Below are 24,911 nucleotides of genomic sequence, written 5' to 3'. Positions count from 1 at the left end.
GCTAAGTTGAGAAAGCTTTGTCCTAAAGCTATTGGTGTGTTCCTTTTCTCTGGATGGTTAACTGTCCTGTCTAATATTTACACAGGCAGGTACTTCAGTCCAAAACATTTTTTCAACAATGCTTTATTTATATATACAGGACATACAGTAGCCACATGCAACATTATGTAGAAACTAATTCTCAAACAGTTAAGAATTTCCCCTGCACCAGTTGTATAACATTTTCTTGGTTGTAGCGTGAGAAAGTAATTGTGCTAGTGTTTAGGGAGCACCCACTCCAGTCGGTTTCCCTTACTGACATCGTTCAATCAAGAAACTATATGGAATATAATGTATATCAATCAAATTCTTGATTTGTCTGTTCTCAATCATCTACTTCCCAACATGTTAGATCACTTTGAGCACTGATCTATTGTTGAGTTATCGTCAAAGGACTGGAAGAATTACAATCACTACCACACAAGTCTTGTCTCCAGATTTTGTAAACAACCAATAAATGAAGCTGTCAATTTGAACAAGATTCTCACCTCAACTCACAAAACCAAATGTAAAACACATCCAGACTACGTTCAATGTATTTCTTCAGATAAATTCCAAAACGAACTGAAAGCACTGCAATCACTTATTTTCCTCTAGTTACATCAGCAGGAATTAGGAAAGTGACAAGCAGGCTTGATAACAAGGAAACATGGTCAAAGGGGAAAAAACTGAGGAGACAGAAACCCTGAAAGGAGGCTTGAATTTCAGTGTATGATATGGTATTGCCCTGAGTCAGCTGAAGACACTTGAAGGTCCTTGTTGAAACAGGCCCAGATCAAGCCACAGAGTTAAAAAAATAATAATAATAATTAAATCCTGGTTTTGACAAAAGGAATTAAACTGCAACATACAAACTTCCCCATAGTTCTGATGTAGCCTGTTTTCCAGTTTCATGAGGTAACTACAATGTATTGTACTCATTGCAGACAGCACAGAATCGGTCACCTTTTTACATTGTGTGGCAACTGTCCATATATGATCAAGGTCCCAGAGAAGTTGGATAAACCACTTTGCATAGTAGTAAACATGAGAAAGGTTGGAGTTTTACATTTGGTTGAGAACACAATTGCAGAAAACTTGGAAATTGCACAGTGATGTCCTAAATCAACAGGTTGTTTTTGTACGGAGTTATTTGAAAATAAAGCTCACTTTAAGCATTTCTTTATAACACAGAACCTGAAGAAAGAAGTTTCTTGGAAATGACAATGATCCAAGACAATAGACAAGACAGAGAGACTGAAATATTACCAAGCATTATGTACAGTTTTAAGCAAGTGTTGACTTGTATTGAAGGTCTTAAAACCACTACCAAGCAGTATTAGTCCCCAGATTAATTTGAGTTATTGTATTATATTTTAATTAACCTTTGACATTAAACGGGAGACTTGGAAGCAAACTTAGGCAGTTCTGGTTTTCATATGGACAAGCCATGCTAGTTTAGACTAAAATCCCCCCAAAATAAAAGCCCTTTTCAGTTTCCTAAAATGTCACCCACCCTTATCCCACCAATCCCAATCTCTTTACCAGCAAATGTTGTACAAAACATGATCAGAATACACAGTCTCATTGTAGTGTATTGAAAGTTGCACTCCCACAAGTTAAAACAGAAAGTTAAATAAATGGCTGAAGAATAGCAACATTTACCTGGATCTAACTCTGCAAATAGAACTGCTGGGTGATTTGAAAAGTCAATCAATCCATCAATAATATAATACTTTTAGCAAAAAAAATAATTAAATTTACAATCTGTAGAAACTATGAGAATAGAAAGGTCCAGAAACATCACAGCACAGAAAAATATAGGGCAAATAGAAATCAAAACTGGATGGTGTTCAGAGATAGATGGGAGGGGTTGAGTGGAGCTGAAGGGTGGAACTAAAAACAAGATAACTAATGTAAAATATACTGTGTCCATAAAATGTATATAGGTTCAGAACTTTTGTGAAACAGCACAGTTAAAAATATGGTAAAATGAAATTAAAACTGGATGGTCTTCAGAGATGGGAGAGGTTGAGGGGAGCTGAAGGATGGGACTAAAAACAAACAAAATATAACTATTGTAAAATACACTGTGTCCGTAAAAGGTCCAAATGTTGTTGTCCATTAGTTTACTCACATTAGGGGAGTGGTGGTAGGGTTAGGGGAAAATAAAAGGAAAATATATATATTTACAAAACAAATATATGGGGGATTAGTAATGATGCATACAATTACATTGATGGAAGCTACAATCTATTTGCAATGTTAAAGCTGATCTACCCCCTAAAATGTTTTAATAAAAAGTCAAATAAAAACAATAAGCAGGGGTCACTAATACAATTCCACAGTATCTACATGGCAACATCATTCACTCTCTTCCACACTCCATCTTCTGATCCATCTATCCATTGTATTTGATTCAATTACTTCACCCACGCCACAAATAAATCAATAATAGTCTACTGGTCTTCCAGCAATGCACTTGAAAGAGAAAAGAAAAAGTAGATTATTTACCAGGAAAGGAAGACGGGGAGTTAACATGAGGGGAGGTTAACGTTTCATTACCACATTATTCATCAATTCTACCCATCAAACTTGTGTTATACAGGGAGTATTGTGTTATAAAGGAGTGAAACACAAGGTCATGTCTCACTGGTTATTTTGTATTTGAACATTTTGTAGTGTATTCATTGCAATAATATGCCTGCCTTTCTCTACCTCAACGCGATGTCATTGTTTCCTTTTCCTCATCTGTCTCACTGAGGAGCTCATATTTACTGCTTATCACTGTCTCTCATTGTTTCGTATGCAGCTAATGTGAGTAGTGCAACAGTGGGTATTCACAATTGATTTATGAATAAACAAAGGATGTTGCTACTTAGTGACCTGACCAAAATGAAGTGACTAGCTGATGCAATCTGTCTGCAACGGCCGGCAGTTGTCTGTGTTTGGTCCCTTACAGCTCTCCGAATTTGGCCACGTAGCGGGCCACAACATTCTTGCTGCGGGCAAAGTCATTCCGGAGCTCGCCCACTTCCTGTCTTAGCGCAGTGTTCTCACGCTCCAGGAACGCTGCCCGCACCGTGATCTGGTTCTCCTTGAGTCGGCGCGCGTCCCGGGAACGCTTCGCCGCCACGTTGTTCTTCTTCCTCCTCTGCCAGTACTTCTCATCCTTGAGAGGGAGAGAGAGGGGGAAAGAGAAAGAGCAGAGAGAGAACAAGGTTGTTATTGAAAGCGACCTTGATGATGAGAGCATGCTTTCAATTCAATGTCACTGCTGTGTTATTGAAAGCGTCCAATGTCGCTGCTAAGTTATTGAAAGCTTTGTTAAAAAGCTAAAGCTAGTTTTCTCCACACTGGCGCTAGGTCATTTAAAGAGACCTTCAGAATGACTGAATGCTCTATGACAGTGGTCACCAACGTTTGAGTCAAGATCACTTTCGCAGTCAAATCACATTTTATTGGTCACATACACATGTTTAGTAGATGTTGCGGGTGTAGCAAAATGCTTGTTCCTAGCTCCAACAGTGTAGTAGTAACTAACGATTCACAACAATACACAAATCTAATAGTAAAAGAACGGAATTAAGAAATATATAAATATTAAGACAAGCAATGTCGGAGTGGCATTAACTAAAATACAGTATTTACAGATGAAATGAGTAAAGCAGTATTTAAACATTAAAGTGACTACTGTTACATTATTAAAGTGGCCAGTCATTCCATGTCTACGTATATAGGGCAGCAGCCTCTAAGGTGCAGGGTTGAGTAGTCGGGTGGTAGCCAGCTAGTGATGGCTATTTAACAGTCTGATGGCCTTGAGATAGAAGTTGTTTTTCAGTCTTTCGGTTCCAGCTTTGATGCACCTGTACTGATCTCGCCCTCTGGATGATAGCAGTGTGAAAAGGCAGTGGCTCGGGTGGTTTGATGATCTTTTTGGCCTTCCTGTGACATCAGGTGCTGTAGGTGTCCTGGAAAGCAGGCAGTGTGCCCCTGGTGATGTGTTGGGCAGACCGTACCACCCTCTGGAGAGCCTTGTTGTTGCGGGCAGTGATGTTGCCGTACCAGGCAGTGATACAGCCCAACAGGATGCTCTCAATTATGCATCTGAAAAAGTTTAAGGGGCAAAGCCAAATTTCTTCAGCCTTCTGTTGCGCCGCATTCACCAGATTGTCAGTGATGTGTACGCTGATGAACTTGAAGCTTTCCACCTTCTCCACTGCGGTCCCGTCGATGTGGATTGGGGCGTGCTCCAAAGGCCCAAATCGCCGTCATTCGCATGAAGACGAGACGAAGATATCAGGGACGTAGGTCAGTGTGCCTTATAAGGATCTGACGGCGAGTGAGTAATCCCCCTCTACCATCAGTCCTATTAGCCAACATGCAATCATTGGATAACAAAATGGGTGAGCTCCAATCAAGACGATCCTACCAGCGGGACATTACAAACTGTAATATCTTATGTTTCACTGAGTTGTGGCTGAACGACAACATGGATAACATACTGCCTGAGTTTTCGTTGCATTGGCAAGATAGAACAGCTGCCTCCGGTAAGACAAGGGAGTGGCGGTCTGTGTCTACTTGTAAATAACAGCTGTGCACGAAATCTAATATTAAGGAAGTCTCAAGGTTTTGCTTGCCTGAGGTAGTGCATCTCACGATAAGCTGTAGACCACACTATTTACCAAGAGTTTATCTATATTTTTCGTAGCTGTCCATTTACCACCACAAACCGATGCTGGCACTAAGACGGCCCTCAACAAGTTGTATAAAGCCATAAGCAAACAAGAAAATGCTCATCCAGAGGCGGCGCTTCTAGTGGCTGGGGACTTTAACGCAGGGAAACTTAAATCTGTTTTACCTAATTTCTACCAGCATGTTAAATGTGCAACCAGAGGGGGAAAAAAAAAACTCTAGACTACCTTTACTCCACACACAGAGACGCGTACAAAGCTTCCTCCATTTGGCAAATCTGACCATAACTCTATCCTCCTGACTTCTGCTTACATGCAAAAACTAAAGCAGGAAGTACCAGTGACTCGCTCAACAAGGTAGTGGTCAGATGACACAGATGCTAAGCTACAGGACTGTTTTGCAAGCACAGACTGGACTATGTTCCGGGATTCTTCCGATGGCATTGAGGAATACACCACATCAGTCACTGGCTTCATCAATAAGTGCATCGATGGCATCATCCCCACAGTGACAGTACGTGCCCCAACCAGAAGCCATGGATTACAGGCAACATCCGCACTGAGCTAATGGGTAGAGCTGCCGCTTTCACGGACCTGGACACTAATCCGGACGCTTATAAGAAATTCCCGATTTGAATGACTGGTCATGGCTCACAACACCATTGTCCCAAAAACCTGTACAATAGGAACACATACGTGAGAATGCTATTCATTGACTACAGCTCAGCGTTCAACACCATAGTGCCCTCAAAGCGCATTACTAAGCTAAGGACCCTGGGACTAAACACCTCCTCCCTCTGCAACTGGATCCTGGACTTCCTGACAGGCCGCCCCCAGGTGGTAAGGTAGGTAACAACACATCCGCCACGCTAATCCTCAACACGGGGGCACCTCAGGGGTGCGTGCTCAGTCCCCTCCTGTACTCCCTGTTCACTCATGACTGCATGGCCAAGCACAACTCCAACACCTTCATTAAGTTTGCCGACAACACAACAGTGTGATCACCGGCAATGATGAGACGGCCTATAGGGAGGTCAGAGACCTGGCAGTGTGTTGCCAGGATAACAACCTCTCCCTCAACATGATCAAGACAAAGGAGATGATTGTGGACAACTGAAAAAGGAGGAGCGAGCACATCCCCCATTCTCATCGACGGGGCTGTAGTGGAGCAGATTGAGAGGTTCAAGTTCCTTGGTGTCCATACCACCAACAAACTATCATGTTCCAAACACACCAAGACAGTCGTGAAGAGGGCACGACAATACCTATTCCCCTCAGGAGACTGAAAAGACTTGGCATGGGTCTTCAGATCCTCAAAAAGTTGCACAGCTGCACCATCGAGAGCATCCGAACTGGTTGCATCACCGCCTGGTATGGCAACTGCTCGGCCTCCGACCGCAAGGCACTGCAAAGAGTAGTGTGTACGGCCCAGTACATCACCGGGGCCAGGCTTCCTGCCATCCAGGACCTCTATATTAGGTGGTGTCAGAGGAAGGTCCAAAAAAAAATGCCCAAGACTCCAGCCACCCTAGTCATAGGCTGTTCTCCCTGATACCGCACGGCAAGTGGTACCAGAGTGCCAAGTCTAGGTCCAAAAGGCTTCTTAACAGCATCTACCCCCAAGCCATAAGACTCCTGAACAGCTAATCAAATGGCTACCCGGACTATTTGCATTGTCCACCCCCCCCCCCTCCCATTTTTATGCTGCTGCTACTCTCTGTTTATTATCCTTGCATAGTCACTTTACCTCTACCTACATATTACCTCAATTACCTCAACTAACCAGTGACCCCGCACATTGACTCTGTACCGGTACCCCCTGTATATAGCCTCACTATTGTTATTTTATTCTTGCTCCTTAATTATACATTTTTTATTATTTTTTTTTACTTCAGTTTATTTTAGTAAATACTTTAACACTTTAAAAAAATTAAAACTGCATTGTTGGTTAAGGGCTTGCAAGTAAGAATTTCACTGTATGGTCTACACTAGAGGTCGACCGATTAATCGGAATGGTCGATTAATTAGGGCCGATTTCAAGTTTTCATAATCGTAAATCGGTATTTTTGGACACCGATTTGGCCGATTTAAAACCTTTATTTAATTTTTACACCTTTATTTAACTAGGCAAGTCAGTTAAGAACACATTCTTATTTTCAATGACGGTCTAGGAACGGTGGGTTAACTGCCTCGTTCAGGGGTAGAACGACAGATTTTTACCTTGTCAGCTCGGGATTCAATCTTGCAACCTTACGGTTAACTAGTCCAACGCTCTAACCACCTGCTTTACATTGCACTCCACGAGGAGCCTGCCTGTTACGCGAATGCAGTAAGAAGCCAAGGTCAGTTGCTAGCTAGCATTAAACGTATCTTATAAAAAACAATCAATCATAATCACTATTTAACTACACATGGTTGATGATGTTACTAGTTTATCTAGCCTGTCCTGCGTTGCATATAATCGCTTAGGTACACGTTGCTCCAACATGTACCCAACCATAAACATCAACGCCTTTCTTAAAATCAATACACAAGTATATATTTTTAAACCTGCATATTTAGTTAATATTGCCTGCTAACATGAATTTCTTCTAACTAGGGAATATGTGTCACTTCTCTTGCAACAGAGTCAGGGTATATGCAGCAGTTTGAGCCGCCTGGCTCGTTGCGAACTGTGAAGACTATTTCTTCCCAACAAAGACAGCCGACTTCGCCAAACGGGGGATGATTTAACAAAAGCTCATTTGCGAAAAAAGCACAATCGTTGCACGAATGTACCTAACCATAAACATCAATGCCTTTCTTAAAATCAATAAACAGAAGTATAGATTTTTAAACCTGCATATTTAGCTAAAAGAAATCCAGGTTAGCAGGCAATTTTAACCAGGTGAAATTGTGTCACTTCTCTTGCGTTCATTGCACGCAGAGTCGTTGCGAACTAATTTGCCAGAATTTTACGTAATTATGACATAACATTGAAGGTTGTGCAATGTAACAGGAATATTTAGACTTATGGATGCCACCCGTTAGATAAAATACGGAACGGTTCCGTATTTCACTGAAAGAATAAACGTGATAGTTTCCGGATTCGACCATATTAATGACCTAAGGCTCGTATTTCTGTGTGTTATTATGTTATAATTAAGTCTATGATTTGATAGAGCAGTCTGACTGAGCGATGGTAGGCACCAGCAGGCTCGTAAGCATTCATTCAAATAGCACTGTCATGCGTTTTGCCAGCAGCACATCGCAATGCTTCAAGCATTGCGCAGTTTATGACTTCAAGCCTATCAACTGGCTAGCTAGTTAGCGGGGTGCAAGCTAATAGCATTTCAAACGTCACTTGCTCTGCATGGGTAACGCTGCTTCGAGGGTGGCTGTTGATGTGTTCCTGGTTCGAGCCCAGGTAGGAGCGAGGAGAGGGACGGAAGCTATACTGTTACACTGGCAATACTAAAGTGCCTATAAGAACATCCAATAGACAAAGGTATATGAAATACAAATCGTATAGAGAGAAATTGTCCTATAATAACTACAATCTAAAACGTATTACCTGGGAATATTGAAGACTCATGTTAAAAGGAACCACCAGCTTTCATATGTTCTTATGTTCTGAGCAAGGCACTTAAACATTAGCTTTTTTTTTTTTTTTACATGGCACATATTGCACTTTTACTTTCTTCTCCAACACTTTGTTTTTGCATTATTTAAACCAAATTGAACATGTTTCATTATTTATTTGAGGCTAAATTGATTTTATTGATGTATTATATTAAGTTCAAATAAGTGTTCATTCAGTATTGTTGTAATTGTCATTATTACAAATAAATTAATAAAACAAAACAATAAAATCGGCCGATTAATCGGTATCGGCGTAGGTTTTTTGGGGCCCTCCAATAATCGGTATCGGCGTTGAAAAATCATAATCGGTCGACCTCTAGTCTACACCTGTTGTATTCGGCGCATGTGACAAATAAGATGTGATTTATAGTCCACGATCAGCTCCTTTGTTTTGTTGACGTTGAGGGAGATGGTTATTTTCCTGGCACCACTCCGCTAGGACCCTCACCTCCTGTAGGCTGTCTCGTCATTGTTGGTAATCAGGCCTACTACTGTTGTGTCATCTGCAAACATGATGATTGAGTTGGAGGCGTGCATGGCCACGCAGTCATTGGTGAACAGGGAGTACAGAAGGGTGCTGAGGAAGCACCCTTGTGGGGCCCGTGTTGAGGATCAGCGAAGTGGAGGTGCTGTTACCTACTTTTTTGTTGTTGCATGATTTTTTTTTTTTTACATTAACCTAATAAAAACAGTTCTGTAGAAATTAGGTTTGTGCAGTAGGTAGGCCGAATACATTCTCACAGCACATTAGCTATATGCCTGGCAATATTGTTCTTCTCAGACCATATTATATACACTGAACAAAAATATAAAAACGCAACATGTAGTTTGCTGGTCCAATGTTTAATGAGCTGAAATAAAAGATAACAGAAAAGTTCAATACTCACAAAAAGCGTATTTCCCTAAAATGTTGTGCACAAATTTGTTTACATTCTCGTTAGGAGCATTTCTCCTTTGACAAGTTAATCCATCCACCTGACAGGTGTGGCATATCAAGTAGCCGATTAAACAACATGATTACACAGGTGCAGCTGTGCTGGGGACAATAAAAGGCCACTCTAAAATGTCTAGTTTTGTCACACAACGCCACAGATGTCAAGTTGAGGGCACGTGCAATTGGCATGCTGACTGCAGGAATGTCCACCAGAGCTGTAGCCCGATAATTTCATGTTCATTTCTCTACCATAAGCCACCTCCAATGTCATTTTAGAGAATTCGGCAGTACGTCCAACCGGCCACACAACCGCAGACCACATATAACCACGCCAGCCCAGGACCTCAACATCCGGCTTCTTCGTCTGAGACCAACCACCTGGGTAGCTGATGAAACAGAAGTATTTCGGTCTGTAATAAAGCCCTTTTGTTGGAAAAAAACAAATTCTGATTGGGTGGGCCCGGCTCCCAAGTGGGTGGGCCTATGCCATCCCAGACCAATCCATGGCTGTGCCCCTGCCCAAGCCATAGATTAGGGCCTAATTTATTTATTTCAATTGACTGATTTATATTTTTGTTCAGTATATTTTAACCCTTGAGCTTTGATAACAAAATAGATCAGTTTGTGTAGCACTTGCAAGGCACAGCTGAGCATAAATTGAAATAATTTGTACCTGCATCTGATGATCATGGTGCTTTCAAGACAACTGGGAACTCTGGAGAAGAAAAAAAGTTAAATCATGAAGTCAGTGATCTTCAGGTTGGAGTGCTAGAAATATACCCGAGTTTCCGACTTGGAATTCAGAGTTGGCTGACCGTTCAAAAAGATTTTTCCCCAGCCAGATCTAGTTTTTTCCCCCCCTGAGTTCCCATTTGTCTTGAACAGACTGAAGTCAGAGATGTCCAAGTTCTGAGTTTCCAGTTGTTTTGAACAAGGCATTAGTCTCAGCGGAGGGAGGGAGAGAGCAGCAGAGGGTCCGCTTCTCTCGGTCCATCTCTCCCTTCCTTTCCTACGGTGAGACTGACCAGAGAGAGCGGACACGGGTCTTCCACCTGATGGCGAAACTCGAGTCGCACCGCATCAGCATCTGCCTCATGCACAAATTCACATTGTTCCTATGACCAGAGAAAGTGAAATATTTTTCGATATTAAAATAGACACGGCAAGCTGCTAATAATAAAAACGCAGGGCTATCGATACACTAGGCTACTAACTCAAAGCAGCTGCAGCGCGAGTGGTAGTACGAAGAAGCGCATTTTATGTTGTGTAATAGTGTTGAATAAAAACAGTGTTGACAGTGCTGAATAAAAACTTAAACATGAACACACTCATAAAAACAGCAGCTCTTTAGTCTCTCTCAGGTCATGGTTTTTAAAAGTTATGAAATCTCACGTAGGCTAGTATCAAACTTTGCTGGAAGCTGTAGGCACGGTGACACTCGATTTAGCCACAGATCTCCCAACAGCGGCAAAAAAAAAAAAGAAGGAGCAAGCCTTAATCATTGGCTTTCTACAGAAATGTTTGGTGATCGACTAGGAATGCCTTGAAGATCGACCAGTCGCAGTTGGTGACCACTGTTCTATGAACTAACTGATGGTACTGTAAACCACAATTAAATCACTTTTTTAAAACATCCCATTTCTCTTCTTGGAATTTGAAAAGAAAACGTATACACCTACCTACCACACCCTTATCCTCGTTTCCGACCTCCATGTCTCTGACTTACCTTAGAATCCTCAGGTACATACACCTTCTTGGCCTTCTTGATCATGGGCTGTGGTTTGAGTTCCTCCTCTGAGAACTTGTGTTTGCGTGGGTTGAACAGCTCTCCTCCAGGAACGCTGGACAGGACCAGGTCTGTAGGGTCCGGATCAAAGTTCACGTTCACCTCAATCTCCTCCGGGTCGATGGTTTCAGGGGTCAGCCTGTCCTTGTCCGTCACCACCTCTGTGGGGGAGATACAGGTGACCAAGCATTAGGTTAAGGTTTCAAGTATACCGTTTTGGTTTGTTGGGTTCTAACTTGAAATATACTTATTCCTGTCACTATATAAGAACATATGGATTTCATTACATGTATGATAACTGTTTATATTCTGTGTCAATTAAGGGTGAATAAGGAATGTGTATCAAAACTTACTGAGGGAGGCAAAGGGCAACAGTTAATCTCTGATAAGGCAAGCCAGCTGCGGAACTAAAGAGGAGCGAGGAATTTGGCTTGAGGTCAAGTCAGCAGAAGAAGAAAGAAGAAACCTCTGAAAGGGGTCCAGAGGGGCCCACCACAACGACCCTCTTACAGTCCTATCTCACACACATACACTTCCACGCCCACAAAGGTTCTAGCATCAGGCAGGGCCATGACTACACCAGTAAGAGGAACCAATTAAGTTCCTGCCTAGCAATAGACATGTATTGGCTGTCTAGATGTGTAAGGAGTTGACCCCGCCTAGTAGGAGGCTATAAATATATGTACTTGTATCTTCATATCTTGTCTTTTCAGCTGTATGACCCAATGGGATGAATAAACTTGGCTTGAGCTTTTTCTAGTCGTCCGTTTGAGTCATTACTATTTGTTCAGAACAGGTTGATGGGCAAATGCTACAATCAGTTTTAAGGGTAAATAAATGCTCCCAATGTAAATGGAACATTCTGTTCGGTGAGACTGTAAGTCATTTAATTCCTGTAGAAACATACATTTGGCTTTAACCTGTTTATATCCTGAACTGGAGAATATTAAAATAAATCCAGGCTTCTACATTCGATAAAGATGGCCTCATGTAGCCCAGCCCAGTCTGCTGGTCAGCTCGTAATAAACACCAAGGTTGTCTTGACCACTCAGCATAGCTAGGATCTATTTTTACCACCATCTACAGCAGCACACACAACAGTACATACAGCGTTGAATGACATTCAAACAAACCAGTATGTGTTTCTCCGTACATGTGCCATGTGTGCCCTTGGTGCTCAGACATGTCTGACTGTCTATGGCAGAACCAAGAACAACTTACTTGGTTTACTTTGATCTTAAATACACTTGCGTCACGCTTTGTATTAATTATGTATTATACCATGTAACTACTAGGGTAATTCTCTATGTAATAACACTAACAGACCATTAGGGCATAAGGCTCTAATGATTTCACAGTGTAGCCTACCGGTGTTGGCTGTGATATCAGCACTGTTGAGGGTGATGGTGACCACCTCCTCCTCACACTGGTCTAGTTCCAGGACCGGCAGCAGGGAGATTGGGGCGGCTGGGGCTGTCGTGGTGCTGGTTGGCTTTTTGTCCAGGGACAAGGTGGGGATGCCGTTCTCGATGAGGAACTCCTCCAGGTCCATGTACTCCAGGTGGAAGGTCTCCAAGTTGTACGGGATGGTCTTGTCCCAGATGGCGGGGGTCAGGGCGGCCGACGGACCCATCCCGCTCCCTCCTCCAAGGTCCACATTGTCCCCCGTAAAAAGCTTATCCTTGTCATTGTCTGTGGCAGCAAAACAGAAGAGCCTTGCTTAATGTTATGGATTATGGCAAGTATGATAAAACAAGTTGAGTAAATGGTTTTATCTATTTACACTCAGGACATATTCCATATAAGTGGTCCATGTGAGAACCAAACCCACAAATCTGATCATGCAAGCACCATATTTCAACCAATGGAAGAGACATGATGAAATATTAGGCCTACATCACTTTTTGGTGGAAAGGGGAACTTGACACTAGCCAGACGAATATGTAACCTAGCCTCTAATATATGCAGTTTTCAAAACAACTGGGTACTGAAAAACTCCTGCTTCAATGCATTCAAGACCACTGGTAACCCGAAGAAACGACCTCCGACTGGGAAAATCGTTTTCAACGGTCATCCAACTCGGACTTTGTGACCTGAAAAATCATTATCCATGTTTCCATTAACCTGTCCATTGATTTTTTTTGTGACGTTTATAAAGTTCGCATACAAAATGCCGGCTAGGGTGCGTTTCCATGCAACTCGTGTGGATGAAAAAAAACTGGACTTTTTTTGCGCAAAAATGTACAGCATCGAATAAAAATGTAGTGGTGTGAGTGTTTCCATTACCCATTTAAGCAAATAAATTGGCTTAAGCCTGTACGACAACAGCGCCCCGCATACCTTCATAATGATTCGGCAATCATCGTTTATTCGAAAAACACTGTCTCAATCATCATTTGTCGCAATAAATAAAGTTCGTCAAAAGAATAATCCCCCCCATCGAACGGAAGGGGGGGAAGTATATCTTTACAAAATGTCTACTATATCTGCCATTTCCATTTACACGCGTCGCATTTTCTTTTTTGCGACATTGCTTTTGTCGAATAGAGACGAGTAAATGGAAACCTGCCTAGTTAGTGGTGAGGAGCAGAGTTGAAGGGAGTGGGGAGAGAAGAATTTACTGTCAACTGTGTATGCTGTCTGAGAACCACAGGACTGAAGTGCAGCTACCCAATTTTAGTTACAATTCTGATGAAGGGTTACCTGAATGCTTGGTTGATCATAACACTATAGAAACAAACGGACAGGATGTGATTTTGTGTAAGCCTATCAATTTTAGGCTACTACTTTGCATAAATTGTATTCGCATTCGGCTTCACCCGGCACAATTCGGCCTCTTCTCAGTTTGTTGCCTATAACAAACAGTACGTGTAACCCCCACACAGAAGCATATAGACTTACCATCGTCGCCCTCGAGTAAATTCGGTGGGGGCATTTCCATTATGTTCTGCAATACCACGGGAAACGCACCCGGTGACCCCTTGAAGGTTTCAGTCTTAGTGGTGATCGTCTCTCCAGACATTTTCGCCGGTAATTACGCAACAACTAAATTTAAAGACAGGCTACTTCAACAATGAAGCCTGGACTACCCTAACAATCTCCTGTCCGTGAAAAAAGTAGCCTATCAATTCAGAGATAGTGACACCGAGATTAGGCTAAAGGTTATGTTACAGCGAACGACTAGACATTAGTTTACCTCTTCAGATTTTGACCGATTCTCCAAATAATCCCAAAAAAAACAAACGTTTCTTGGTCAAGAGAAATCGCACCTCGTAGAGTAGAAAATATACTGCCAGCCCTGCCCGGATCTTCTCTGCCATTATGAATATTAACATTCTTTGCGCGACGTAGGCACGGCGTGACACCATTGGTTGACAAAATATTATATAGCCCTTGTAACCCTGCATAAATTAGAGGAAAACTTGTTGGGAGAGGGGAGCAACCCGAATGATATCTCCATACTGTTAGACTTCTGCTAGCTTCACGTGCTCGTGGAAAATGGTAATGCCACGTTCAAAACACCTGAGAATAGTAGTGTAAAGTACTTAAGTAAAAATACTACTTTAGTTTTTTAGGGTACTTTACCATTTATATAATTTTGACCATTTTCTTTTGGAATGTAGTAAAGTAAAAGTTATTTTTTACTCCATACGTTTTTCCTGACAACCAACATCCACAGTCATCCCTACTGCCTCTGATCTAGTGGACTCACTAAACACATGCTTTGTTTGTAAATGATGTCTGAGTGTTGGAACATGCCCCTGGCTTTCCGTATATTATAAAAAACAAAATGATGCCGTCTGGTTTGCTTAATATAAGGAATTTGTAATCATTCATACTTTAACTTTTGATACTTATTAAGTATATTTTAACAATGACATTTACTTTTGATACTTAAGTATATTTAAAACCAAATACTTTAAAACTTTTACTGTGTGCAAAGCTGTCATCAAGGCAAAGGATGGCTACTTTGAAAAATCTAAAATATATTTGGATTTGGTTAACACTTTTTTGGTTACTACATGATTATGTGTTATTTCATAGTTTTGATGTCTTAACTATTATTATACAATGTAGAAAATAGTAAAAACTCAATGAGTAGGTGTGTCCAAACTTTTGACTGCTACTGTATATCCATAAATATGCTGCCGATTCATGATTTCGACTGGCTGAGAAAAGCTGCCTGCCCGTCTGTCTCATCCAGTTCATTACTATGCGACAGTTTGAGATCGAATTTGAATAATTAAACAATGTTGCCAATATCCGAGACACAGACAGCAAGGTTTCAACAAATCTCCACTGTTGAAAACTAAAGGTTAGTCTAAAAGAAATGCGAGTTAATGTATGGATGCTTTTTATAGTGGAGATCAAGTTTATAAATTGCCTGGCTGGGCCAATGAAACAGTGGACTGCACAGACAGATGGAATAGAGTAAATAGGCATTTTAACGTCCTAGATTTATCTGGTGGTAACTTGTGTAATAGACAGTGTTTGGAATGTGGTTTTAACCAATCAGCATTCAGGATTAGACCCACCCGTTCTATAAAAAAACGATAACCCATTGTTGATGTTAATAAGCATGGATGAAGTGGTGATACGTGTCCAATTTAACAGCTGTACTAGTGGATTTTCTAATAGTCCTTTCACAACTGTTGAACAAATATTGTGCATTGACAATGAATGTAGTTAAAGGAGATTTTTTTAATTATTATTTTTAAAACCAACTCTCTATTTTTGATGTAAATGGCATGTTATAGAAGGGTACCGACATCTTTTTGTCATTTCACGTTTTTGAGAAACTTACCCCAAATAGCAAATCACTTCCTCATCCTCGTTGTGTAGTATGGGGGCCCCAGAAAAAACATGAACAAAGGCTCCAAAAACACCCAAATGTGTCCTTTTAGAAACGCCAAAGCTCTCAGTATAGTGATGCAGGTCTTTAGATGTTGAACACATGAAATTGTGCCATTCCGAACTTTATCCGCAACATTATATTTTATTTTGTTGCGACTCCATAATTATTGAGACAGTGAAGCATTTTTGTATTTGAAATCAAACAATGACTATAAAGTACAGACTGTCAGCTTTAATTTTAGGCTATTTGTCCATATCGGGTGAACTGTATACAACTGCAGCACTTTTTGTACATAGTCGTCCCCGTCCCTCCATTTTAGGGTACATTAATGTGGATGCTACCATGATTACGGATAATCCTGAATGAATCATGAATAATGATAAGTGAGAAAGTTAGACACACACACACACACACACACATCATACCCCCAAGACATGCTAACCTCTTACCATTACAATAACAAGGGAGATATGATACAGTATTTGAGAGTCTAACATTCTTACTTATTATTCATGATTCATTCAGGATTACCCGTAATCATGATAGCATCCACATTAAAGGTGTAAGTGTTTAGAAACGTTCTATTCTCATTTACAATAAAAGTGACTCCAAAATTACACAAGACATGATTTACTATTCATTTCTATTGGGCACAAAATAATCTTAAACACAACCAAAACAAACAGAAAATGGATCTGTTTGTAGTCACAAGCATGATGTAGTCATTGCGTGCTAAGAATATTGGACCAAATACTTAACTTTTCACTACACATAAGTGAATTTGCCCCAATACGTATTGTGCCCTAAAATGCAGAAATTTCTAAATGCTTCACCTGATATGGATAAAAATACCGTCAAATCAAAGATGACAGTCTGCACTTTAATCTCAGTCATTGTATGATTCGAAATCCAAACTTTTGGAGTATAGAGCCAAAAGAAAAAAACAATGTTCCCATTGTCTCCAGTTGGCCTGGTTCATTCGGTTCATTCTCACATGGCAACACGTGCCGTCAACGTATGTCCCAAACACACGGAGACCAAAGAAAACTGCGCAATGAGCGCCTATGCTGCAACTTTCGAAACACATGAAGGACGGGTCTGCTCTGCTGGAAGCACGGAGCTGTGCGATTTGAGACAGATGTCACTATTTTATTAACTGGCATTTTGCCTTGACACTTTTTTAACTGCACATCAGATTGCAGCCCAAATAAATGCGTCACAGAGTTCAAGTAACAGACACAACATCTGTTGTCAACAACATCTCTCCTCCTGTTCAGAGGAGACTGCGTGAATCAGGCCAACATTGTCAAATTGCTGCAAAGAAACCACTACTAAAGGACACCAATAAGATTAAACTTGCTTAGGCCAGGAAACACGAGCGGTGGAAATCTGTCCTTTGGTCTGACGAGTCCAAATTTGAGATTTTTTGGTTCCAACCGCCGTGTCTTTGTGAGACACAGAGTAGGCGAACAGATTGCTGACCCCCCCCCTTTACGCTCCGTTTATTATCTATGCATAATCACTTTAACTCCTCCTACATGTACATATTACCTCAATTATCTCGACTAACCGGTGCCCGCTATTGTTATTTTACTGCTGCTCTTGAATTATGTTACTTTTATTTCTTATTGGTATTTTTTAAACTGCATTTGTTGGTTAGGGGCTTGTAAGTAAGCATTTCACTGTAAGGTCTACACCTGTTGTATTCGGCGCATGTGACTAATACAATTTGATTTAGATGATCTCCGCATGTGTGGTTCTCACCGTGAAGCATGGAGGAGGTGTGATGGTGCTTTGCTGTGATTTATTTAGAATTCAAGGCACACTCACCCTGCATGGCTACCACAGCATTCTGCAGTGATACGCCATCCCATCTGGTTTGCGCTTAGTGGGACTATCATTTGTTTTTCAACAGGACAATGACCCAAAACACACCTCCAGGCTGTGTAAGGGCTATTCGACCAAGAAGGAGAGTGATTGAGTGCTGCATCAGATGACCTGGCCTCCACAATCACCCAACCTCAACCCAATTGAGATGGTTTGGGATGAGTTGGACCGCAGAGTGAAGGAAAAGCAGCCAACAAGTGCTCAGCATGTGGGAACTCCTTCAAGACTGTTTGAAAAGCATTCCAGGTGACTACCTCATGAAGCTGGTTGAGAGAATCCAGGCAAAGGGAGGCTACTTTAAAGAATGTCAAATATATTTTGATTTGTTTAACACTTTTTTGGTTATTACATGATTCCATGTGTTATTCTACAATGTAGAAAATAGTAAAAATAAAGAAAACCCCTTGAATGAGTAGGTGTGTCCAAACTTTTGACTGCTACTGTTTATTTAGACATGGGCCTTCATATGCATATATTCCATAACAGCCAAATGCACAACATACTAAGCCCTTACTCAAAACATTTAGATATAGGGATAGACATGATATACAAGTTGTCAAACATTTGTTTTCTACAGATCAAGCAGAGGCATACACAGCATTCTTGTATTGTAATCTGAGAAGTAAGATAGTTTTTTTAGGGGGCATTACTGCAAGAGTACAGAGTGTGCTGTTTTGTCTGTATACAGAGCTAGTCTAGCATCCTCACCATAGTAAGAGGTGAAAATATAGATGCCATCCATTACTGTCTTTATGACACCTTCATAAATTCTTTACAAGGCCTACATAGATGCTTCACAAATTTAAAAGCTATTGATTGGCCTACTATACAGTATAAAAGCTATTGTATCAGGTCCTCCTTACATCTGGAATTTTGCCAAATGTGTCTTCACCTTTTTTCACTCTCTGGATGTTTGCTTCTGAATAATTTGTGAAGCATCTATGAAGGCCTTATAAAAAAAGTCCATCCAAAAGGGGTGATATGGTATGAAGGAGACAAGAGTGTATCGGTCACCATGAAGAAGAGGGGATGGACCTCTAGGGAATTACTGGCGCTGCCAGCATGACCTTACACTTTGTCCTCCTCCCCTCGTGTGTGAGATACGATCTGATATACTTTATATAAATACACATGCAGTACAGAAAACTGGAAAGTTTAGTACACAAGTCACACATTTACATTTTCACCTATTCAAAGCCTCTGCGACCTACTTTCCGACCTTGTATTGGGCATTCATCTGTCCTATGTCCCACTGTTCAGCAGTCTGATGGCTGATGGAATGAAACTCGCCTGGCTTATATTATTGCTTAACAGTGGGGCCCTTAATCTCCTTCCTCAGGGCAGCAGCTCAAACATTGGGCAAGATTGTGTGTGAGTTCCTCTATGACGCACTTGGCTTTGATCCCACTACGCAGCCAAGGGCACCAATACTTAAGTGTCTCCCACGGCTTTACAAACATTTGTGTGAATGTGTCTAATTATCAGCAATTGGTTTGGGAAGAGGATATCACAAGATTAGTGGGCTCTGTGTTTACACTTCATTTTATTAGACTACCAGCATTTCCTTACCAAGTGCATACCAGACAGCACTTATCTGGACAGGTTGCATCATTAGGTTTTAGGTGCCAAGTCCTGTCCAGTGGTATTTGGCTATTGGGAGTTGATGTCAGTGGTTCAAGTGTTGTGAATGCCCTGAGTAATTTGTATCCTGAGTGTGATCAGTACGTTTAGGAGTACCAGACACCACATGCATTTTGCAACAGTGCATGTTTTAATTGTCTCATGAATTTAAGTGAAAAATCAAATCTACTCTAATCTTGTTTTACAATCTGGTTTAGTGTTACCAACATCTGCTTGGACAGTTTACATAAATCACATCCAATCCAATCTCACAAATGACAGCTCACAACTATATCCAGAACAGAACTAGTGAATAGAGCCCTCTAACGATGACAAACCGCAATCCTACTTCTCCCTACAACCCCCACACCACATGATGCTGGCATGTTGATTAAATCGGAGGTCAATCTTGTGATCAAATTGCCTCGGCTAACTAAACCAAGACGCTGTCAAAATGGCACCAGGGTTTTAGAGGTTACGCAATATATAGGACATGCAGTGAGAAATTAGTCCAACATTTTGTATTTATAGTCGAAGAGTGTTCACAGACAGGACATTGTTTATGCTTGCAACAAATGTATCAAATACGTTTTATGGTTGGAACATAGGGTCGCGCGTGGTTTACTATAGCGCTGGGGAAACATTCGTTATCATTCAGACACAGCGCAATTTATTGACAATATTCACAAAGAAATTACGATTATTTCGCTTCTTCTTACCGTTGTAATCAAATGTAGGAACAGTGAAGGGGTCCTCTAGCAGAGCTTTGAAAATCTCCGGAATCTCTGAAGACATCTTTTCTAAAAGTTTTTAAAGATCACCTCGTCTGACTATCAATTAAAAACTGGAGCAGATATGAAATTGACAAGATTGATCAACGCTTCCAAGTTAAACAGCAGAAAAAATATCCACATGTAAAACGAGATTGATGGTCATGTGGAAAATTTAAACCTCGTTTTTATGACCACAAGGTTTGTATCCCGCCCCTTAGCCTTTTTTCCCCAATGATGCCTAGCTGATCTAGCCAATCACTGCTAGAAACCTACGGAAAGAGTCGTGATAGGTTTCTCCTGTTGTCCGACAAAATAGGGAAAGCCAATCGGAAGCGTTTACAGTATTACCTAAGAAACAAAAATACGTTGTTACGAAATAAGTCTACGTGCTCGGCAACAAAATAAACGAATTAGTTGCCTCTTACCGTTTGTCTTTCCTAAATAGGTCACTGATCTATAGAAATGTAAACGGTAAATTAAATTGGCTATCGGATTGTTCTCTGCACAGAAAATATGCAGAGGATTATAGGGCATAGCATTTTTATGGTTGGGGGGGGGGCTTGCATGTTTTGCATTAATACATGTCACATATCAGTTTGCAAACAATGTAAAAAATTATATATCATTGCGTTAATAAAGCTACATACAAACATTCTCTTTTTTTGTTTTCTTGAGTAAGGTAGCTCCAAAATGCAGGTGTTTCAGCCAACTTTACTGCTTTCTGTGGTGGGGCAAGCCATCAGAAAATACGGAGCGTTGCGCCGTGATTGGCTCAGTAATCGGTCACTCATGGGGACACTACGTCACCCCCATGGGGAGATATAACAAATTCTAGCCCTTTGGGTGCCGCCATAGAGTTACAGTGGGGGGGAACTATTTGATCCCCTGCTGATTTTGTACGTTTGCCCACTGACAAAGAAATGATCAGTCTATAATTTTAATGGTAAGTTTATTTGAACAGTGAGAGACAGAATAACAAGAAAAATATCCAGAAAAACGCATGTCAAAAATGTTATAAATTGATTTGCATTTTAATGAGGGAAATAAGTATTTGACCCCCTCTCAGTCAGAAAGATTTCTGGCTCCTAGGTGTCTTTTATACAGGTAACAAGCTGAGATTAGGAGTACACTCTTAAAGGGAGTGCTCCTAACCGCAGCTTGTTACTTGTATAAAAGACACCTGTCCAAAGAAGCAATAAATCAATCAGATTCCAAACTCTCCACCATCGCCAAGACCAAAGAGCTCTCCAAGGATGTCAGGGACAAGATTGTAGACCTACACAAGGCTGGAATGGGCTACAAGACCATCGCCAAGCAGCTTGGTGAGAAGGTGACAACATTTGGTGTGATTATTCGCAAATGGAAGAAACACAAAAGAACTGTCAATCTCCCTCGGTCTGGGGCTCCATGCAAAATCTCACCTCGTGGAGTTGCAATGATCATGAGAACGGTGAGGAATCAGCCCAGAACTACACGGGAGGATCTTGTCAATGATCTCAAGGCAGCTGGGACCATAGTCACCAAGAAAACAATTGGTAACATACTACGTCGTGAAGGTCTGAAATCCTGCAGCGCCCGCAAGGTCCCCCTGCTCAAGAATACATATACATGCCCGTCTGAAGTCTGCCAATGAACATCTGAATGATTCAGAGGACAACTGGTGAAAGTGTTGTGGTCAGAAGAGACCAAAATTGAGCTCTTTGGCATCAACTCAACTTGCCATGTTTGGAGGAGGAGGAATGCTGCCTATGACCCCAAGAACACCATCTCCACGTCAAACATGGAGGTGGAAACATTATGCTTTGGGGGTGTTTTTCTGCTAAGGGGACAGGACAACTTCACCGCATCAAAGGGACGATGTACGGGGCCATGTACCGTCAAATCTTGGGTGAGAACCTCAGCCAGAGCATTGAAAATGGGTCGTGGATGGGTATTCCAGCATGACAATGACCCAAAACACACGGCCAAGGCAACAAAGGAGTGGCTCAAGAAGAAGCACATTAAGGTCCTGGAGTGGCCTAGCCAGTCTCCAGACCTTCATCCCATAGAAAATCTGTGGAGGGAGCTGAAGGTTCGAGTTGCCAAACGTCAGCCTCGAAACCTTAATGACTTGGAGAAGATCTGCAAAGAGGAGTGGGACAAAATCCCTCCTGAGATGTGTGCAAACCTGGTGGCCAACTACAAGAAACGTCTGACCTCTGATTGCCAACAAGGGTTTTGCCACCAAGTACTAAGTCATGTTTTGCAGAGGTGTCAAATACTTATTTCCCTCATTAAAATGCAAATCATTTTATAACATTTTGACATGCGTTTTTCTGTTGTTATTCTGTCTCTCACTGTTCAAATAAACCTACCATTCAAATTATAGACTGATCATTTCTTTGTAAGTGGGCAAACGTACAAAATCATCAGGGGATCAAATACTTTTTCCCCCCACTGTACATTACAAGTGCCCATCCAAGAAGGCTCAAGGTCATTGGCCACAGATAAAATGTTAAATCACGTTATGTACAATAGCTTTGATTGGACTGATCATGTCAACATCCTACTTTCAAAATCTTAGCTAGCAGTCATCACGAATCAAATAGACAATCTACTCTATTTTTTTTTTTATCCTTGTCATATGAAGAGAAATAATGAAGAGAAATTATAGATAAAACGGATTGGTGCTCATCGGCCATTGGACATTACACAACTATTGGAAATACCAAATTCAACGATGAGTGGTTTGGAAAGAATCAGTGACAGTCGCTGTGTGGTCTCAAATCTGGGATTAAGGAGCTCTTTTCCAAGTTTAAAATGATAAACATTCAACATTGGCCATGTTGTCAATGAAGCATTATTTGTGCCGCAGTCAAAACAACTTAACTCGAAACTGCGAAAACTTGACTTCAGTAAGTTCAAGACATCTGGGAAGTTGGGAATAAACAAGCTCCGACTGGAAAAATACGTTTTCAACGGTCATCCAACTCAAAATTGTAAATCCGGCCTCCAGTTGTTTTGAAAGCACAATACATCCAGAGAATGCCAGACTTTGATGACAAAATTTGCCCACGAAGGACCGCCGCACCACATTCATGCTCAAATGAGTCCAAAAATGTATTGTATGCTGCTGCATAAATTATGTAATATGCCAGGGAGATAAGTATACTGGAGCTAAGAAAGTAATACGAAGTGTATGTTGTGCCGTAAGATGTTAGTAGCCCATGTGCCTCACCCTAATCACTTGGTATATTTACCCCTCTTAATTTTGCCTACTGTTCTTACTTGGTGGTGCACATGTAGCCTATAACCTGTTTTTGAGAAATGTAATCGTCGAATATTGTAAGAGCTTTCATTGTCTGCTTATATGGCCCCTTTATTTATCCTACGGTTCTGACTTGGTGTACAGGGAGAACACTAAGAACTGCCCTTGTTCTGAATTCTGTTGCAGTACATTGCAAAAGTCCTAGCACCTCATTAATGTCTTAATCGAAATTAAGGATTGCCACTGATCCACTTGTCTCCCCATATGCCATAGTTTGTACATCTCAATTGTTAGTAGAAACCACATTTGTTTAAGCGAGTCAGCCATATCAGCTATGTTTTTTTTAAAGGCATTAAATGAAGCCGAATTAACTGTTTCGCTGCCAGACAAGGCGCTGCTGATAGCCAGGTGTAGCAGTAGTAAGATGTTGGGACAGCTTTATGTAGGCCCTAACAGTTTGTGGGCACCGTTTGTCAGCATTAATAGTTAAATTAATGTATTTTTTAGTGTTGTGGCTTTGCTGGCATGCATCCCACTTTTTTTTGTTGTTGCCCCACCTAGATTTACATGCTAAAACCGCCACTGGTCCACACCCATCAGAGTATGTGAGCGGAGTTGAGCGGTTGGAAATCACGCTCACCGTTCCAGCGCTCCTTTCCTTTTGCTCCGCTAAAAACCGCTCCATTCTCACAGAGAATCTATTTTGTGACTACCTGGACCTACTAATTGGTTTTTAAGTACTGAAACCAAACCACGTGGATTTGAATGAAAAGTTTTGAATAAACATGAAAAGGTGAATGTACTGTAAGAAGCGAACAAAATTTCAAATAGGCTACATGTCATATTAAACAGAACATAAACAGTAAATAGGTCAAGACAGGGAGCCTAAGAAGGAAAGAAAATTAATTATTTAGTCTATATTAATTTAAATTATTTCAAGGCTATAGCCTACAAATAAATACATTGTGAAGCATTTGCGAGTACGACACAATAGGCTTGTAAGGACATAAAGCGCGCAGCATTTCAACACATTCGTTGTATTAATGTATTAAATAATTAGTCTATAAATTGCGCAAATAGGCTGTGACTTAGAATTATATACAAATTAAACGAAAAATGACATGAGTGCGATGGAGCCTGGATAGCCGGCCAGCAGCGGATAATGTCCTCTCTACACTTGCAGAGCCACAGTGAATGCTAAACACCCGTTTGGCCACTCTTGCCAGGCTGGGCAGAGATGCAGTGTTGTTTTTTGATTTTTCTATTGGTAAGGTAAAAGATTTTTAGGCAAAAAAACAAAATCAAAACAGAAAACTCCCTAACGTGGGAATATGCCAGGTTTATTGGGCCAAAATCAATTATGGCCTATTGTATAGATACTAGAACGAAAATGAACTACACATTTAAGATATCTGATATTTACTTTATAAATACTTTGCTACAATGACAGTTATCTACCCACCTCATTCATTTCTT

The 24,911-nt window shown here is 41.0% G+C and overlaps 1 protein-coding gene across 2 annotated transcripts; it reads right to left on the bottom strand.

Annotated features, from left to right (window-relative positions):
• Positions 1-105: 105 nt before the first annotated feature.
• LOC106589531 (thyrotroph embryonic factor) lies at positions 106-20,389 on the bottom strand. Of its 2 annotated transcripts, none has more exons than XM_014179631.2 (5): positions 20,135-20,389; positions 12,422-12,745; positions 10,994-11,214; positions 2,979-3,190; positions 106-2,499 (listed from the first exon to the last, which is right to left on the bottom strand). In XM_014179631.2, exons 1-5 carry the CDS (start codon positions 20,208-20,210, stop codon positions 2,478-2,480), a joined length of 855 nt encoding a protein of 284 aa, XP_014035106.1. In that variant the 5' UTR covers positions 20,211-20,389; the 3' UTR covers positions 106-2,477. The 2 variants fall into 2 exon arrangements, with proteins under 2 accessions (XP_014035106.1, XP_014035105.1); XM_014179630.2 differs by lacking the exon at positions 20,135-20,389 and adding an exon at positions 13,955-14,393.
• Between the last annotated feature and the right edge of the window lie 4,522 nt (positions 20,390-24,911).

Source organism: Salmo salar, chromosome ssa28, assembly GCF_905237065.1.
Source record: "Salmo salar chromosome ssa28, Ssal_v3.1, whole genome shotgun sequence".
In the NCBI taxonomy this organism is placed as follows: Eukaryota; Metazoa; Chordata; class Actinopteri; order Salmoniformes; family Salmonidae; genus Salmo; species Salmo salar.
The sequence above is the reverse complement of the archived record's forward strand: the minus strand, read 5'-3'. Positions and strand labels throughout refer to the sequence as shown.

Coding starts and splice junctions, on each gene's coding strand:
- LOC106589531 (XM_014179630.2), bottom strand. CDS start 14,075: ATGTCTGGAGAGACGATCACCACTAAGACTGAAACCTTCAAGGGGTCA. Junction 12,746..13,954: donor TTTACTCGAGGGCGACGATG/GTAAGTCTATAT, acceptor TTGCTGCCACAG/ACAATGACAAGGATAAGCTT. Junction 2,500..2,978: donor GTGGCCAAATTCGGAGAGCT/GTAAGGGACCAA, acceptor TTCTCTTTCAAG/TGCATTGCTGGAAGACCAGT.